The sequence below is a fragment of the Oryza brachyantha genome, chromosome 1, assembly GCF_000231095.2.
Source record: "Oryza brachyantha chromosome 1, ObraRS2, whole genome shotgun sequence".
NCBI classification, from domain to species: Eukaryota; Viridiplantae; Streptophyta; class Magnoliopsida; order Poales; family Poaceae; genus Oryza; species Oryza brachyantha.
Window position 1 is genome coordinate 27,879,583 of NC_023163.2, and position 19,247 is coordinate 27,898,829.

Genomic DNA, 19,247 nt, shown 5'->3' on the forward strand with positions numbered 1-19,247 from the left:
TCATCTCAAGCCTCACTCACTCATCCTAATCCAGCATCAGCTCACCCTACGAAACTCAGAAAGGCAAAGCTCTGAATCTTGTCTCATGGAAGGCATCATTCCGTTCATCTTCAAGGCGATAGCGCAGTACAAGGAAGGAGGGAGCGTCTCCCTCAGCGACATGATGTCCGACGAGCCGTCGCCGGCGTTGTACCCGCTCCTGCCGAGGGACGCTGGCGGCCGACGACACACCGAGGAGAAGACCCAGCTGCCTTGCCAGACTTCCACCGGCTCCGACGAGGTCACCACCTGCACCGCCCGCCAGTCTCACCTCCGGTGCTCCACGCTGCGCCGGCGAGCTTAGGAGACCGACGAACTGTGAGCACAGCTACTGCCGATCAAACTGCAAAACTTCACGTACAACCTGCAAGCTATTGGGTACCAATTCAGCCATCTGTGGTTTGTGGTGATTGATCAGAAGACAAATGAGCGGATGTGGAACAAGCCTATACTAGTTTTCGCTTTTCAGCATCCATATGCATCTTTTATTTTTCATTTTTTTTTTACTATAGCTGTTATGCTCCGTAACGAGGCGCAGTTCTCCAAAAGGGAGGCTTAATTTGCGCGTCGAAGAGCGAAATGCCTGTATGTTGAGAGCATGTATTCGTAAACCGATACTGTACTCACAACTGTATAAATTTCGTGATAAATTGTGTGCGCATGCATATGCAAACGCAGGCATCGTCTCTTGGTGTCATCTCGAACGCTGGTTGGTTGTTTCATTTGCATCTGATGAATTTTTCTCCTGTTACTTGATGCAGCTCTGACGTTTATTTTGGGTTGGGCTTTACTGGGCTTAATTTGACTTCTAGTAGTAGTTTTGACTCTATCAACTAGGATTGTATCTGATTCGTATCAACTATAAAATCTGGTACGAGCCTTTTTACCATTCTTGAGAAAGTAGCTCAAGGTACCACACATTTTAACCAAAAATTTGTACTAAAAATCTTAGTACCTTAAGGTACTTTTCAAGGATGATAAAAAGGTCCACATGGTATAATTACTTATCCAACTATTAAAACCATGCAAAATGATTTTCTTAGTTGTTTTTTATACTGTTTCGGTTGACGTTTTGACGTCAACATGGCAACCTAGTTATCATAGATATTAAAAGCAGGCCTACGACCTATGTGTAAGTGACAAGAGAAATTAAAAAAAAAATTGGACCCACAAGTCATCCTATATCTCCTCCCTTCTCCGCTCCCTCATAATTTGGGTTGATATAATATGATACTCAACTATAGCCAATTATTTGCACGTAATTACGAAGTTAATATATGCTATCTTTGTTCCATGATATTTGAACTAGAATGGTACACTTATTTTAGGATGGAAGGAATAATAGCTTTTTGTGAATTGCGACTTTGTGACATTGTCTCTACCGTTGCTTCCTCGTCGTGGTGTCCTCGGGGCGCGCCATCGTGATCGACATGAGACTGGAAAACACATGATTCAATGAAATAGCCGGCAAGAGGGCACGAGCCACCGTGTACCAGACGAACGTGGTCGCCAAAAAGCCAATAACCACCATTTGTGTTGGTGTTCCTCCGACTCATAGAAGAAGCATAAGCACCCATGTTGTGTGTATCGATGATAGCCATGTCATCACCACCACGATCGCTTGCCCTATTGGGGCGACACACGATTGTCTTCGTTGCAAAGCTGGTTTCACTGCAACATGGGGGTGTGGTGGAGATCACCATTCTGCCACTCGCCGAGGGTGCTACTCCAGACAACACACCGTGGCTCTGTTTCGGTTGCTGGTGCCTCGTGTCTAGATCGCTCAGGGGTGCCAACGGTGTCCCAACCTCGCTCGACGGTTCTTGGCTAGCAATGGCGTGGCATTTGTGGTCTACGGCATTTGCTCTGATTGCCCGAATCTTGGTCACTACCATGAATGATTGCAAATGACATATACGCATGAGTTCCACGTCGTGACAGCCATGGGGCAATGTGTCCATTAAGCACATAGGCTGCCATATGGACATCATATCAGTGAAAACCACCCTCAAAGTAGCCGAATGAGTTCTTTTGCATGGTTTAAATAAATAGATGAGTTTTTATACCCAATTTTACAGGTGAGAGAGATAAAATTAGATCCAATTTAAGAGGGCTAAATTAAACTTATTCCTTCCAGAGGTCTGGTTCCTAAGCCCATAAAAAGAAGCCCACTAACACACATAACAAACACTAAAGACCACTGGGCCTTATTCATATGGGTCCATAAAATCATTAAAATGGAATGTTTAATGCCCGGTATAAAATCATAAAGGACTTTTACCAATTTGTTATTGGTTTTTTAATATTACAAGGATGCTATTAGTAGAATAATAATTCTTTTGTTTTTAACCTTTAGTAGCATTTTTACGATATTAATTTAAATAAATGATAAATTTATTGTTCCCCCAAATCATTAAAGCTTACCACGAAAGGAACAGATGAGCACACGACGATCACTGTAGCGCTTTCAGATCAGATTCTAGCGGCACCAAACACGAGATTAAGGGGTGTTTGAGATAAGGGACTTCTATCGGATATTCAGACATTTATTATAAATAGTAAACTGATCTAATTCACAAGACGAATCTATTGAGTCTAATTAATCTATAATTAGTTTATGTGATGCTACATTAAATATGCACTGATTATGGATTAATTAGATTTAAAAATTGTCAAGCGAAGTTTCTAAATATTCGATATGACAAGTGGCTAAAAAGTTAAAAAGTTATGTACACCCTCTAACTAATCGCACGATCTGGCCGAGCGAGGCGGAAAAGAAAGAGCACCGACACGGCATTTTTTGTCCCATGCACATCGCGTGTCATGCGTGGCTCGCCAACGAAGCAAGGCGCAGATATCTTGGATACCGGAGAGCCGGTTGACCCTAGAAAGAGGAGCCGGGATCACCAGACCCGCCGGGTTTCCGGACGCATCAACCGTCACGCACGCCACCGTGGGCTCCGTTTCGTTGCGGAGGAATCGGGCCTGAGCATGGAATATCCTGTGCGGAGGCTTCAGTGGGCGGCGTTAAGCCCTCGCCTTGGCCGCACCTAGGCTGGAGGAGTCGCCTTGATACAGAAAAACAATTTGGGTACCTTGGATCAGGGAAAGTGGAGAACATAAACTGGAACGGAAGAAAAGAGTACCTTTTTCCTGGGAAGGAGGCGTACGTAGCAATTTGCTACGCCCACAAGACCTTGAGCTTTTGTTTTGTGTTTGATTCGTTTGTTTTTTTTAGGATGTGTTTGGTTCGTGAATGATGTGGGTTGAGTTGGATCCATCACTGGATTATAGGATGTGTTAGTTCTATTTTTCTGTTTGGTTGGATGGATGGGTTGAACCATGTTTTTCGTTTGGTGGAAGGGTTGAGATGGGATGGGTTAGACTATTTTTTGTTTGGTTGAAGGGATGAATAAAACATTAAATACTAGGATTAATATATGAAAAACCTAAAGTAATTGAATGTATATTTATATAAATAATATATTTTAAATAAATTTAATAGATAAAATGGATTCTGTCCCACCATTTTGGTGGGATGAGTTGGACCCAGGAGAGGAGCATCAACCAACCAAATAGGGCCAGGGATGGATTGGCTCTATACTAACCCATCCCTGGAACCAAACACATCCTTAGTTTCAGCAAGGTCAGTAATAGCATGGGAAGTTAGCGGTAAAATGGCTACGTTAGTATCTTATAGCTAGTAAAAAAAGTTAATGCATATAGTAAGTGTGTACCCGTTTAGCCTTTTGTTTATACATGTTTCCCACCTACGTTTATCTAATTTTTTTATCTTCAGTCTAACCCTCTCATATGGATCCCATAATCACTCTCTTGCTTTGGCTTGCGTGTGTAGTCGATGATAGAATAGTTGCCCTCTCACACACTTTCCTTTCTAGCTCATAGATAAATCCAACGTGATAGTACTATCGCCAGCTAGAGTAGCCTATTGTACTCACTCTTAATGCTCACTCCGTCGAAGCACCAGAAATCTGCTTCATAAATTGTCGTACAATGTAAGAATTTTTTAATGTCGAGAGGATATTTTATTTTCTATCCATTTTATTTTGCATCTATCAACTTTAGCACAACTATATTTCTCCATTTACTGTTTTTGGATATGATAGGCATCTTTACTACTTTCTTGATCTTTATAAACAAGATATAATCCCTTGTATTACGTGGACGGATAGAGTACCGTATACACAACGGTTAATTAAAAGGCGACTTATGGAGATCAAAGGTCGTTTAACCCAAAGCCCTGGCCTTTACGACTTACAAGTGGGTTTAGAGCGAGTGAGCTCTGGTTACTTAACTTGTATCTGAATATCTAATCGGGTAAACACTAGGTAGCATGTTTTATCTTACCGTGGAGAACTCTAAAGCTGCCGAGTGGCAGATCTCAATTATTTCACAGATTTCTCTACAATTTTGGGCGGTTTCTCACTGGGATTGTGGTAGCCGACTGAGAAACCGTCGGTTTTTGTGAACAGCTGCCAAGCAGTAACGAAGATCAAAATTCCACCAGAGAAGATGGAGTTTAAGATTTGATTCGAGATTTGTGAGAGGACACATGTCACAAGAGGAAACGAAGTCCTCCTGATGACTGAAGTTCTTCTGAAGCTAGACAGAATCACGATTGTGTTCTTTTGGTGGACACAAGATGGAATATCATCTATTTTTCATAGCTATTTAATAATATAAAATAAAATTAACTACTGTGATGATAAACTCTGTATATAAAATTTTAATAAAATATATAATTTAGCAGCTCAAGAAGCGTAGATATAAAACCAAGAAAAAATATATCTCATAGTAAGGTTACAGAAGAGCTAACCAATAACTCCAAAATCTTTCCACTAAAAACTAACATAGAGACAATTTATACTATAGTTATGTATAAGCATATACTTAAACCATCAATATAGGATATACCTCTCATACACACTTGGTTTTTGGAGCATGCGATGAAGCCATGAATTTATAAACCATTTTTCTTATATCTTTAGTATAAACATAGATATAATACAATAATTTTCTAAATCTAATTACGTCACTCGATGTTCTCGCTACGAGAGAAAAAAAAAAAACCACCCCACATCCTCTCTAGTCTCTACTCTGAAAGCCTGAATCTATCGACGTGTCCGCCTCCTCGCCGTGCCTCTCCGGCCCCTTCCTCTCTATAAAGTCTCATCAATTCCTCGATTCCCGATCCAGCGCAGCGTCAGCCGCCTCCTTCCACCGAAGCCGCGGCACCTCGAAGGCTGGTCGTTGAGGGGGCAGGGAGGAAGAGATCTCCTAGGCTGATCATCCCTCCTGCTGGTACGGAAGGAGCCCTAGCTCGCCATTCTTGGATTGCTGGTGGAGCTTTGCCAGCGGGCAATCAAAGCCCAAATCTTTCTTCTTTTCCCGTGATGCTCCTGACCTGAGAGTACTGTTGTTGCCATGGCAGCTTCCCCCCCGCTCCCGAGCCCGCCTGACGCCCCTCCGCCGGTGAGCAGGGGTTAGGAGTTAGGACAGGAAGGAAGAAGAAAAGGAGGGGGTTCAGCATGAAGGCGCTCATTCTTGTTGGAGGCTTTGGCACTCGCCTTCGGCCTTTGACGCTCAGTTTCCCAAAGCCGCTTGTTGATTTTGCGAACAAGCCCATGATTCTGCATCAGGTAACTGGTTTCTGCTTATGCCCTGGTGGAGTTATAATAAGAGTACCTTTTTTTGCAATGCCAATCGGTGAATTGGGCACATGTTATTCGGTATGTGCTACATAATTTACATTTCATATGCATTATTCACCAACACTTCCAACTGCTCTCTCCAAGAAAGGAGGGGGGAGGTGTGTTAAATTGGTACTAGAGCATTAGTATTTGATTTGTTTATTACCCCATATAAACATGGTGTCAACTAAGAACTAACCATCCATCATAAGTGTGGCATACTACCACTTCGGTTACAAGATTTCAGAAAACTTTTTCGGTATCACCTCAATTTTTTCTTGTCCACAAAAATCCCATTATAAAAAGTACTTGATTTATATGCGATATTGTTGGTTCCAGCAAACATGAGCATGAGGAGAATAATGATATCTGACTGGTTTGTACAGATTGAAGCCTTGAAAGAAGTTGGAGTAACAGAAGTTGTTTTGGCCATCAACTACCGCCCAGAGGTAAAAAGGGGATATTCTACTGCTGTCCCATGATATAGTATGTATTTAACTTTGCATTCTTTTTTTATATATAATTACTTTTCATTCTAATTGGTTTGCTCTGTTCTGTCTTTCAGGTAATGCTCAACTTTCTGAAGGACTTTGAGGATAAGCTTGGCATCACAATCACATGTTCCCAAGAGACTGAGCCCTTAGGAACTGCTGGCCCTCTTGCTCTAGCAAGGGACAAACTTGTGGATGGGTCTGGCGAGCCATTCTTTGTCCTCAACAGTGATGTCATAAGTGAATACCCTTTTGCTGAGCTCATAAAATTTCACAAGAACCATGGTGGCGAGGCAACTATTATGGTCACTAAGGTTGATCCATTCTTTAATCACTTCCATGGATTGTATACTTATGTATACTGACTAATTGTTTCAATATAGGTGGATGAGCCATCAAAATATGGTGTTGTGGTTATGGAGGAGGTCACTGGATTGGTTGAAAAATTTATTGAGAAGCCAAAAATATTTGTAGGCAACAAGATCAATGCGGGAATTTACTTGTTGAATCCGTCTGTTCTGGACCGCATTGAACTGAAGCCAACTTCAATTGAGAAAGAGGTCTTTCCTCGAATTGCAGCTGATGAAAAGCTCTACGCCATGGTCCTTCCAGGTTTTTGGATGGATGTTGGCCAACCAAGGGACTACATTACAGGCTTGCGTCTTTATCTGGATTCAATTAGGAAGAGATCAGCTGACAGGCTAGCCGCTGGAGCACATATTGTTGGGAACGTGCTAGTGCACGAGAGTGCCAAGATTGGCGAAGGTTGTCTGATTGGTCCTGATGTTGCTATTGGTCCTGGATGCATCGTGGAGGATGGTGTGAGGCTTTCCCGCTGCACGGTGATGCGCAGCGTGCGTATTAAGAAGCATGCTTGCATATCAAACAGCATTATTGGATGGCACTCAACTGTTGGACAATGGGCACGAATAGAAAATATGACTATCCTAGGAGAGGATGTACATGTAGGTGATGAGGTCTATACCAATGGTGGTGTTGTTCTCCCCCATAAAGAGATCAAGTCAAGCATCCTGAAGCCTGAGATTGTCATGTGAGGCTGTGAGCTAACCTTTTGTATGTTATGGTACACTCAAGTTGTTTTAATGTGCCCATCTTTATACATGTGAGGCTTCCAAGATGTTGACCTTATATGTGTATCGTTCACATTCTGATACTATTTGTCAGCAAGAACTCAGTGTGCCATCATTATTTGTGGGTGGTTGTTATCGTTCTTCTTGAGGCTGAGGATGTTGTCCTGTTCCTTTTTTTCATTTCTTGTTCACACAAGTGCTTTAATGTAGGAATAGTAGGCAAACATAAAAAGGGGTTTCAAAGGGTAAATTTAATTGTACTTTATTTGGACTGTGAGTATTTTAAGTTCTTATAGCCCTGCACCGAGAGGACCAGAAGAATTTTCTATAGAAGAAAGGGCCAGCCTTGTACTTTGTTCATTTCCGCAGAAATATGTACTGATATGGAGAAGATCGATGGTCCATTGCTCAATTTGTAGCAAATGAATGAAATGGTGCAAATGAATGATATTCTTTTCCAAGGAAATATGTACTGTTATATGTAGAAGATCCATGAAATATTGCTCAATTTGTAAGGTTGGTTGCATTGTTATAAGATCTGGAAATTATTGGTATGAAACTCCTCGAGAGAAAAAAATTGGAATTATGGAACGACAATGTGCTCATGATTCTGTCCTGGGCTTCGCAGTTGCAGTTGTGTTTTGTGGTGGTGATTTCTATCTGTACTGACAACTGAAACATATCATTTTCTGTATACCTAATGAGTGAACGGATTATGGATCTGAAGTTCTTCAGGCGTCTCAATCAATAGATCAAACGAGCTAGTGGAACAGCTGAAGCCAACGAGATGAGAAACAATCATATATTTCATAGTACATGCTTCTTGTTCCATCCGCCTCTTGCAACCCGGAGACATTGTGAGGACCAGAGTGTTCCATATTATTTTCTACACTATAGATAGCTCCAAGAAATGGTTATCCATATACATATATGGCCATGAGAAACGCAGGAAGCGAATATGCATTGGACCTTTTTCTTGGTTGGAACAAGTCACAACTCACAAGTACCTATCACGTGCGTAAAAAGTGCCAGTGAGTATGACCCAAAATTATGTGGACCGGAAGTTTAGTGAATTGAAGCCACGGCATTTTTCTCTCGCTGGGCAAGCCAGAGTCGCTTTAGGATGCAGTCCTTGTCGTTGGATAATTTAGATAGAAGATGTTTCGTCTTGGTGCGTCTATCGTCTTAAATTAACCCGGATGACTTTTGCAATGTCTGGTGAATGTTCCCTAAAAGATACCTGCACTTAATTTCATTTAGCCATCGTTGCGGTGGTGAAAATGTAGTTTGCTAGGGGACTGATAGTGAAATTATACCACAAAAGTTTCAATTGTTTCGTGTAAATTAATCTAGAAGGTCGAAAGGTTACGTATACAAAAATATGAAATTAATGCAATAGGCAAACGGGAAAGTCGCGCTGATAAGTCCGTCAGCTGGGGGTCGGGATAAAAAACCAAAACCAAAATCACGACTTGAACGAAATGTGATTATTCACATCTTGAAATAACACCTAAGTTTGAGAATATGGAACACAAAATTTCATGCTGACCTTCCATTCAACTTCAACTATTTTCTCAGAAACAGAATCCATGGAGCTTGTATGTCTGAGTTTTTTCAGAACTCCTGTTGTGTAACTTGTGTTGTCTTCTTGAAAACTTAGCTTGTATACAGAGATGGGATTAACCAAAGGGGAACTACAGACAAAGGTTGTACAAATTTACTCACAATGATGCCAGGAGCCAAAACATTACGAGGGCAGATGTGGCACTAAACGCCCAAGAAAGAAAAGCACATGCTGTGGCAAGTTCAAATCTCCCACAAGGGAGTTGGGGATCCCTTCTGCAAGCGTATATGTCCCTATCAAAGAGAACAACTACGCCTGCTGCTGAGCATGCCGCAGCGAACGATAGGATTGCGGTTACCTGCATCATGTACAACTACTGCTTCAATACTTCAGAATGAACGCTGTAAATGTTTAGATATGCCCGACAAAAAAAATGTTTAGATATGGAACAAAATGATTAACGATCTTTATGTCCCAAATCCAAACTAGTTTGAACTGCAAAATGTGGTAAGATAAATGTCATCCTATGGTCCCAATGAAGCAAGATGTACAGTAATGCGAATGAGTTGCAAGTCATGAAAACATTTTATGTGCTTAGGCTAAGAATTTGTTCGTCTCATGTAGGAATAGTGAAACGGGCAACCTCCTGTATTCGAAACTTTATATTCCAGTTCTACTAAGGACACAAGTTGGTTGACCTTACCATCTCAATTTATTGACTTTCCAGTCCTCACTAAATTGGTGGTCCAAATTGCATACATTTATTTGATTTAGTTAGCAAGTAGAGAACTAGGATGAGTCAGGGGTTGGTCTGACCCATCCTACTTGTATCCTAATACTACGTACAATCAGAATGTACTAAATGAAACTAAGACAGGTACCAACTTTATCAACATCCAGGTAATGCTACTGATACTGCTTAGCTGAAACTTTGCTTAAAGTTAACATGCAAAAAGGATGTTGATTAATATTGCTAAAACCAAAATGATCCAGGAACACTTAACATGTTTCAAAATACAATAGAATATGATTTTGATGTGCTAGAGCAATTCATTTCTATTGGAAACATTTTTATATGAGCTTTTTTACCATCCTTGAAAAGTATCTCAAGATACTAAGAATTTTAGTATAAATTTTTGGTACCTCAAGGTACCATAATTTTTACATTAAAAAGAGTAGTACCTTGAGGTAATTTTTGAAGGATGGTAAAAAAACTCTTTTTATATAGATTCTATCTTAGTGAAATATTTATGCTACGACAAAGACCAGCAGAGAACTTTTCAGACATTTAAATCATTACTGAATTTGTTTCTAAAAAATATATCCATTTGAATGATTGTGGGAAGTGCTGAGGTGAAATAATATATTACAGGAAAAAAATTAGATCAAATAAAAAAATATTTACCCAATCGCCGACAACAAATAAGCTCACAAGAACAGCACTCTGGAGATCTTTCTTGAATTTCAAGGCATAGCAATCAAGGCAGGCGAGTCCCAAGCTCCAGAGCGCTTGAAGTCCCATCGATGCAATCAAGTAGCTGAAATTTGGAGTTCACTAAAACCTGGTTACTCAACAGGAGACCATTCAGTCTGCAAGTTCTATAATGGTACAGATGTTCACATGTGCATACACCTGACAGATTCCTTCCATAAAATGTACAGAACAATGTTATCAACAGTATAAACAACACTGAAACTTCATATGTCGCTCATCAAATTGAATGGTATTAATATACAAGGCAAACAGATTTTCATAAAAAATATAGGACAAACAAATGAAGAACATATTATGATGAATGACTGGCATGCCTTCATATACTTAAACAATAAAAAGTTGCTCGGTGTTCCATCAACATATAAATCATTTTATTGACCACCTTCGAAAATGTTTCTCCTGCCAATTAAAATTTTTAAATACTGGGATAACAACATCCAGGATGCTGCACCCAAAGATGCACAAAGCCATCCTACAGTTTGAAACTGATGCCTCGATCACTGAATCGGTTTAACTGATAGTCAATTTTGCAGGAGTGTCTGCTCAAATTTTACAGTTTATCACCTACATATCTAGACTAAGAGTCTACGGTCAACTTATATTCAAAGTAGTAGAGACGGCATATTTACTTTGATGATCCAAATGACACAAACTAGCATCACAAAATGAATCGTTCTGCCTATGTGAATAATATAATGCACAATGGAAACCTCATTGCCACAAAACTTCCATCTCATACAGCACCAAATGACTCTAGGAAGCAATCGGTCGGATATAGAGTCATGGGACATCAATGATCCAGCAACAAAGCTGCAGATACCCCAACAATCCTATCAATCAGCAAATCGGCCGACTCAGTCATGATTGTTCAGGGCTTCAACTAAGCGTGTATGATGCCTATGATCCGCACGAAACCACGCTGCCTAAGCACGCGTGACACCATCCAGAGAATCCCGGATCGGTTTGCAAACACATCGCACGCACCGGCGGCGGCGGTTGCTCGTAGCTATCGGGCAATAGAATCCAACGAGACGACGGCGACTCGGCGAGACAGTACAGTACGTACCAGAAGGCGGTGTAGGCGGCGAAGCCGAGGGCGGAGGCCGTCGCGCAGACGGACGCGGCGGCGAAGACGAGCTGGCCCACCCGCAGCGAGAGGCCGCTCCACGTCCCGGGGCTGCCGGCCAGCTCCCTCATCTCGATCGCCCGCCCCCCCCCCCCCCCACCTCCTCCTCCGACCGCGGGGCGCCCCTCTCAGACGCCGCCCCGGCGATCGCCGGCCATGCGGGGGCGGCGGAAGTTTGGTGGGCGGTTTCGGTGCTGGGAGTTGAACAAGCGTTTCGGGTTTTCAAAGCGTGGGGGGGCTCGCAGGCCTAGGGGAGGAGACTTTTCGCGGTGGATGGACGGCGAAAGGTGGCGCGCGCCGCGCTGTGTCTAGAGAGAGAGAGAGAGAGAGAGGGCGCTTTGGTGGAATTGGTGCGCGGTGACGACGCCGGGTTGGGGGTCGCGCGGCGTCGGGTGCGGGTGCGGGCTTGGCGGCGCCGGTGGGGACAAGGCAGGACGCGGTCGCTTGCGTGGCTTTGCTTACAAAGATGGCGAAGATTGTTGGCTCATTTCAGTCGGGTGGGTACTCCCTCAGCCCTTTTTCACTTCATCTTCAGCGCATGTCTAAAATTAATCCCTATAACTTAATTTGGTGAATTAGGCTACAAATCTATTGTCAATAGGTTACTAAATTCATTCTTAATATTTACACATGCTTAAAATTAGCTCAATCTTAGATCATGAATATATGTTCGTAATACAAGTTATTTATTTTTAGATTTATATCGAAGGAGTATGTAATTTTTATGTCTAATATTTATTTAAGATAAACCCAATACAATTTTTTAGAAGTAAAATATTAGTATTCTCTTGAATATACTCTAAGGCTTGGAACACAAAATTTAAATTTTTGACTTTAAATTTGAAGTTAACTTTGAGACTTTTTCGACGAAGTTTATTTTTCAGCATTGACTTTCGCTAAGAATACATATATAAGCATTTTACTCATAAATTATTTTTCGTTTATAAATATCTTCATCTTTATTTTAATACAGTATTTATATTTAAATCTGAATTAGTAGTTGTTTAGGTTTGTAGACGGAAGTTGCTGTATTTAGAACGGACATTTAACCAACTACATGATTTTTAATGACATCGAAAGATATACGTCACTACGTATACCCACCAAATTCTCATATAAGTGTGAGTAAGGTTCTAAATAATATTTTCTCGCGGATTGAAGTTCATATAATGAGGAATAAAAAAAATACCACTCAAAATATCAGTAAATTATTTATATCTGTAGTTTGTGTGAGATTAATTTATTTACTGAAATTATAAATTGCATGTTAGTGCTTAATTTACTCAAAACTTATGGTTTAGGTAATATTTTAGTCACAGAGCCAAACCTAATAAATAAAAATTAGCAATATATATACCAAATAGCAGCCAACATAACTACGTTGTGACTACTATTTTTCAGAGGTCACAAAGTTCCCGCTGCTATTTTAATAGTACAATGACATACAATGACATATTGACATTGCTATAGTGGGAAAACTTACTACCGCTATTGTCTTTGCAACAACCACTATCTAGTATCATATTGCTTGGATACTCTTTCTAACGCACTACTAAAAATAGTCTAAGGAAATAAGTATTGATTCACAATGCAAACTCATGGATTCATATGCAAGCTTGATCCACAAGCATGTGCATACGACAAACTCACAAGTCGGCGATGTCATGGCAACTTAATCCCCACCGTCCTTTCACTCTCATAGGATAGGAGAGTAAGAGGTGAGCGGGAGAGCTAGGTTAAGCTCCCACCGACTGAATATGGTGACCTTCGTACACGGGAGGGGAATACACAGCGTCCACCATGCCGGGAAAGCCGCTACCAAGCGAGCCATAGAGGGGAGCCTCCCGGGCTCCCTCTCCGTCATCTGCCACGTTATCTTCTACCCTCGAGGAGTGCGAGGAGGTTAGATTTGTAAATTTTTTTAAAAAAATGTGATTTTATAAATTATTTATTAAATAAAACTAAAAATTAAAAAAATTCCCACGTCCACTTGGGCGCAGACACCACTGCACCACCTGCCGCCACCACCACAATGGTGAACGCCTAGCCCCTATACCCGGAAGAAGTTCGGGGCCGCAGCCAACCAGCCAAGCGACCAGCGATCCCGCCCATCCCCACCTCGCGGCCGCCTCCGTTGCTCCCCGTGCTGCACGCGAGACCGTGAGGTGGTGGGAAGACTCGGAAGAGCGCGGAGATGGCGAAGCATTTCGTGCTCAACACCGGCGCCAAGATCCCCTCGGTGGGGCTCGGCACCTGGCAGTCCGACCCCGGGGTCGTCGGTGCTGCCGTCTACGCTGCTGTCAAGGTTCCCCATTCGCAGCGTCTCCTCTTCTCTTCAGTCTCGACCTGCTTCGTTTCAGATTATTTTTTCTCCCCGACCATGGGCCGGGTGATGTTTGGGAGATCAATGTAGGACTGTTTTCGTATGGTGCAGGCCGGGTACCGCCACATCGATTGCGCCAGGATGTACAAGAACGAAAAGGAGGTAACTTGGTTTGTCCCAAGCTCTGAATCCTTCATGCATTACTGGGGTATCGTTGCAGAATTTTATGTTGCCTAGTGTTAGTCTATGTCTTTGTTTGCAACGGTTCGTGTATGAATTTTGTATTAACACAATAAGTGATAGCAGGAGCGATCTCGAGTCAATCGAGCACCATTCGAGCACCATACTGTTATGGAAACTTGTATGTAATTATGTATTATTCCTCCATTTTATATGGACTGAATGACTGATGGTGAACTAGTACTAGTTGTTTAGGAAAAAATGTTGATGATATTCCACCTTATCCAAAAAGACGTTAAAAAGTTTTCAAAGTAAAGAACAAATCCATAGTACGCCAGTACTCATGTCCATTTGCTGGCAACCGGAAGTCTGGAACTCAAAACTAGCACTTACTACTCCCTCTCTTTCATAATGAAAGACTTTATAGTCTTGTCTAGATTCATATGAATATAAATTAATCTAGACACATATACATACACATTTATCAATAGATGAATCTAGATATAACTAGAAAGTCTTACAATATTAAATAGAGGGTGTACTACATACTTTGTACCAGATCCCAACCTAATATTGTTTCGATGAGTAACAATTGATGACCACATTTTGGGTTTTCAGGTGGGGATGGCTCTGAAGAAGCTATTTGAAGAGGGAGTTGTCAAACGTGAAGATTTGTTTATCACATCTAAGCTATGGTAATCTCAAAATTTGTCTGATTGACCCGTAATTATGTCTTTGCAGTTGATTGGGAATGCCTAGTGCTTGCTTGGAGCTTTACTTCAAACTGATCAATGGTGATGGATATGTTTGTCAGGTGTGATCATCACGCCCCAGAGGATGTGCCTGAGTCACTAGATGAAACCTTGAGTGACTTACAGCTTGAGTACCTGGATCTTTACCTTGTATATATCTTATTTGACTTGCTCATTGTTCTTTCCACCATCAAGGTCTTTCTTTGGAACCATTGGCATCAATCTATAACAACTAGCTCCATTTCTATACCAGTATATTCTGCAAAATAAGTCTTCTGGTCAGTCAATGCACATTGATAACTGATGTTACATTATCTAGCAAAAATTCTGCCATCTGCCATAGATTAGCGCTGAGCCATCAATATCAAAATCATCAGCAGGCTGTGTTATATGTGCTAGATTGCTAGTCCATTGCATGATAACTTCCTTTCATCATTCATTAGGTAAGCAGGAAGCTTTTAGGCTGCCATGTAACCACAATAAACAAATCAGTATAGATAGGATACTTTATTCTTCTTGTGCTAGTATTAGTTCGCTGTTTCCCTTATATGGGCTTTTGTCGAAAGATTTCTTCTGGGATCATTATGTGCCTATAGTTCATGGCTTTGATAATATTGTTCTGGACAAAGTTGTGATACCTCTGGTTAAATTTTGATTTAGTTGATTCCTTGTTAAAATGGTTTCTACATGTCATGCTATTCATAATCTCTAATCAGTAATCACCATTATATTTATGCAGATTCACTGGCCATTCAGAGTAAAGAAGGGATCCGGCATTAGTAACACTGAAGACTACATACCGCCTGACATCCCATCTACCTGGGGAGCAATGGAGAAGTTATATGATTCTGGTAAAGCTCGTGCCATTGGTGTGAGTAACTTCTCATCGAAAAAACTGGGTGACCTACTTGCTGTAGCTCATGTACCTCCAGCTGTTGATCAGGTTGAGTGCCATCCTGGTTGGCAACAATCGAAGCTACATAACTTTTGCCAGTCAACTGGCGTTCATTTTTCTGTAAGCCTGTGGTACTTACAAAATTACTTCAATGATCTAGTTAATGAGCAATGGCATCTATCGCTTTTACTTTTCTGAATCGTACTAATCATCTTTTCCTCATTTTTTTAGGCATACTCGCCACTAGGTTCACCTGGTTCAATATGGATGAACAGTAATGTCCTTAAGGAACCTGTCATCATCTCAATTGCAGAGAAGCTTGGCAAAACTCCTGCACAAGTGGCACTGCGCTGGAACATTCAGATGGGTCACAGTGTACTCCCAAAAAGTGTGACGGAAGAAAGGATAAAGCAGAACATAGATGTTTATGACTGGTCTATTCCAGAGGACTTGCTTGCTAAGTTCTCTGAGATTAAGCAGGTTAGTTCAACTATATTTGTTGTGATTGTTTTCAAACATCTCAAACAGCCAGTGTCTGCTTCGTATAATTGGGACAAAATTACACTGGTAACGGTTCATAGATGGCTATATAGAGGAAATTAATGTTGTAAAACTCATCCATAAAATGTTTCTAAATTCCATATGACGACCTTTACCTTTGGAAGCAAATTTCCATTTGCAAATACTCTCAAATAATATTGTTTCCCTTGAAGCATGCTAGGCTGTGGTAATTAAGTAGTGTTACCTTCATTTCACATTATAAGATGTTCTGGCTTTCTCTAGATTCATTTGGATACTAAAAAAATCTAGACACCTATATGAAACATATACATTGATTCGTGAATAAATCCAAGTAGAGTCAAAACATTTTATAATATGGAATAGAGTGAGTAGCGTACTGTTTATAGCTTCTAATTGGTCTGGAACACCAGTGCCAGGATACTCATAGGAACACTCTTTTACCCCTTATTAGACACATTCAGGGAACAAGCATGAAGCATCAATTATATAGTTCAAAGATATAACATCACACATTATACTGAAATGATGCGTACGCTCAAGGCTGACGTTGTACTTTGTAATATCTGAGCAATGCATTAATAACCTTCGATTTCTGATGATTATGTTGCTTGTCTCATTTCTCATAACGTTGCTGCGATTCTGTTGTCATGTGACATAAGAAATTGTTTGTTCACTCCTGGTTTTTTGTCACCTCTACTGGCCTTAGCAGGACAGTTCTGTAGGTCTTATGCCATGGGCTATTTTGTTTGCCGTCAAGGCATCAATCAAGTAGCTCCATCATTATCTTGCACCGCTTCTACTAACTCCGCATCCGCATAGCAGTGCTCCAGTTATTTCTGGCTATTGTTTTACGATGTTCAGGTTAGGCTGCTCAGGGGAGACGTCATTGTTAATCCTCACAGCGTTTACAAGACCCATGAGGAGCTCTGGGACGGGGAAATTTAGCAGCAGTCAGATTATTCCCTGGGAGCAGCTTACGTTAGTGGCGATCACGCTCATTGATCATCATGTATTCGCAAATATATGCTTATCCAATGTTTGGTGGTTGAGTGCTCGTCTCTCGGGAGAAATCCGATGGTGGTTGAGTACTCTTGACCTCATAGAACCTGTGTAACGAGTTGCTTGATCAGCAGCATCATGTTCCCTATAGAAATTCTTTTTAGTGCTCCTCTGAATAATAATCTGAATAACACTGGATCATGCTAGTTTGGTGCTTCGCCTTTGGCATCGTTTATCCCGTGCTACTACCTCCGTCCTGAAATAAGACCATTTTTCATTTTTATTTGAATAATACTTTATTCTTACTAGATGATAAAACATGAATAATATTTTATGTGTGACTAATTTATTTTAATTTTTTGTTAAAATTTTTCAAATAAGACGAATGGTTAAATTTTGGATACAGAAAAACGAAAAATAAAGTTATTATGGGTAGTACTTATTTGTTGTCTATATATCCTACTCTTGCATAAAATCCTTTCTCCGTGAGCAATAGATCAACTCTAGACTTCTTCTGGAACACAGTTACACAGTTTTTCTCCATTGTACGTGTCATCATTAATGCATCGTATGATTGCGTTATTGTCTTTTCTTTTGAACCATGATAGGGAATCAATAACTATACGGATGCTATACGAATATTATTATCAGTTTATCACCCGCCTGTGCTTCTGTTTTAGGGTATTCCAACTGAAATTGGTACCAACTAATGGTCCTGGTATTAAGTATTTGTTCAACTGTTTAACTTCTAAGAGTATGACTTAAGTACAAGGTGAGATTAAGAATTATCGGTTCAGGGCTAACCTCGATTGTGACAACCTCAATTAGGTCTCAATTAAACCCCATCCCATAACATGATTCAAACGTGCATATTGCTTGCTGCCTACGACACATTAGCTGCCGTAATTTGCGATACGGCCGTAAGGACATGTTCAATGGTAGAGCTTATTGTGGGCTCTATTTTAAGACACATAAGTAACAAGAGTCTATTTTATAATGATGCATATAAAGGTAGAGTTAGGTGTGATTTCTTCATTAATACAATAAAATATTTTTTATTACGCTAGTTTTCCTTTTATACACTCTCATGCAAAAAAAATTCTTTTAATAAATGCTAAGAGTCGACTCTAAGCCATTGTCATGCATGACAATACATTTTCTTTCTTATTTCCACTCTTTTCTTCACGCCACTAAATTTATTTACGTGACGATTAAGAGAGAGGTACATGGCCTAACATTTCCCTTCCCTTCCGCTGATGGTATACCTTTATATTCAGAACGGCCCAGGAGGCACACCATCACCGGCCCGGTGACAACCCCGGAGCCCAGCTCAGCCTGCTGCTCCAGCCTCCCAAGTACAGAGCCCGAGAAGAGACGGCAACACGGGAAAACGGTCGCGGCGCGCTACAGCGGTAGCAGAGCTGCTCCGGGTCGCGTCACGGCTTACGCTTCCCGTGCCGCGCCTGGCCTACACGAACGAGAAGCTCGCAGACACGCCGCGCACGGACACACACCATCGTCGACGTGGTCTCGCGCCGGCCTCATCTTCCGGTGAGGGTGACATGACGGGCGGCCGGGCCGGCGGCGGACGCTGCAGTGTGTGTGCGTGCGTGTGTCCCCATCCACGCGTTCGGGCATCTCGCGCCGCGCGGTCAAACAGCACGGAACCTTGTGGCTACCTCGAGCGCCTCGGAGCGTTGCGATGTGGACAAAAACGGGTGGAGTTTTTATCCGCTTCCTCCTCCGAGCCTGTGATGCCCCCGTCCGAATTGGCAAAAGCGGCCAAGGGTTGGTGGACGTTGTTGTCACAAAAGGCGCACTTGTCCTTACGCAAAAGCCACGAGATCTCAACCCGGAGAGGAAATTCATGAATGAATAATAGAAACATGGTTAAAGCAATGACGTGATCGAAACAAAGGAGTGCTTTCAATTTTATAACCTTTGGCCACAAAGGCAGACGAAGCCCGTAGATGCAAAAAACGGAGGGGTTTCAGGTTTGGCTAATGCCACCAGGGCTCCTCAGAAAATTTTATTTTAAAGATGTATATTTTTGTCTTAT

At 41.5% G+C, this 19,247-nt stretch overlaps 3 protein-coding genes across 7 annotated transcripts; 2 read left to right on the top strand and 1 right to left on the bottom strand.

Annotated features, from left to right (window-relative positions):
• The first annotated feature begins 5,256 nt into the window (after positions 1-5,256).
• LOC102708196 (probable mannose-1-phosphate guanylyltransferase 3) lies at positions 5,257-7,455 on the top strand. Its single transcript, XM_006644941.3, has 5 exons — positions 5,257-5,361; positions 5,492-5,699; positions 6,137-6,199; positions 6,316-6,555; positions 6,625-7,455. The coding sequence occupies exons 2-5, from the start codon at positions 5,589-5,591 to the stop codon at positions 7,294-7,296; spliced, it is 1,086 nt and encodes a 361-aa protein (XP_006645004.1). The 5' UTR covers positions 5,257-5,361; positions 5,492-5,588; the 3' UTR covers positions 7,297-7,455.
• Positions 7,456-8,857: 1,402 nt separating this feature from the next.
• Positions 8,858-11,809, bottom strand: LOC102708481 (CASP-like protein 5B1). The gene is made up of 3 exons (XM_006644942.3): positions 11,458-11,809; positions 10,302-10,434; positions 8,858-9,254 (listed from the first exon to the last, which is right to left on the bottom strand). Exons 1-3 carry the CDS (start codon positions 11,586-11,588, stop codon positions 9,054-9,056), a joined length of 465 nt encoding a protein of 154 aa, XP_006645005.1. The 5' UTR covers positions 11,589-11,809; the 3' UTR covers positions 8,858-9,053.
• A 1,741-nt stretch (positions 11,810-13,550) lies between these two features.
• On the top strand, positions 13,551-17,450 carry LOC102708756 (aldo-keto reductase family 4 member C10-like). 5 transcript variants are annotated; one of them, XM_015843770.1, is made up of 7 exons: positions 13,551-13,822; positions 13,952-14,002; positions 14,639-14,715; positions 14,835-14,967; positions 15,512-15,787; positions 15,899-16,147; positions 17,051-17,450. In XM_015843770.1, exons 1-7 carry the CDS (start codon positions 13,712-13,714, stop codon positions 17,132-17,134), a joined length of 981 nt encoding a protein of 326 aa, XP_015699256.1. In that variant the 5' UTR covers positions 13,551-13,711; the 3' UTR covers positions 17,135-17,450. The 5 variants fall into 5 exon arrangements, with proteins under 5 accessions (XP_015699256.1, XP_006645006.1, XP_015699258.1 ...); XM_006644943.2 differs by having other exon boundaries at positions 14,835-14,922; XM_015843772.2 differs by lacking the exon at positions 17,051-17,450 and having other exon boundaries at positions 15,512-15,623; positions 15,705-15,787; positions 15,899-16,408.
• Positions 17,451-19,247: the final 1,797 nt, after the last annotated feature.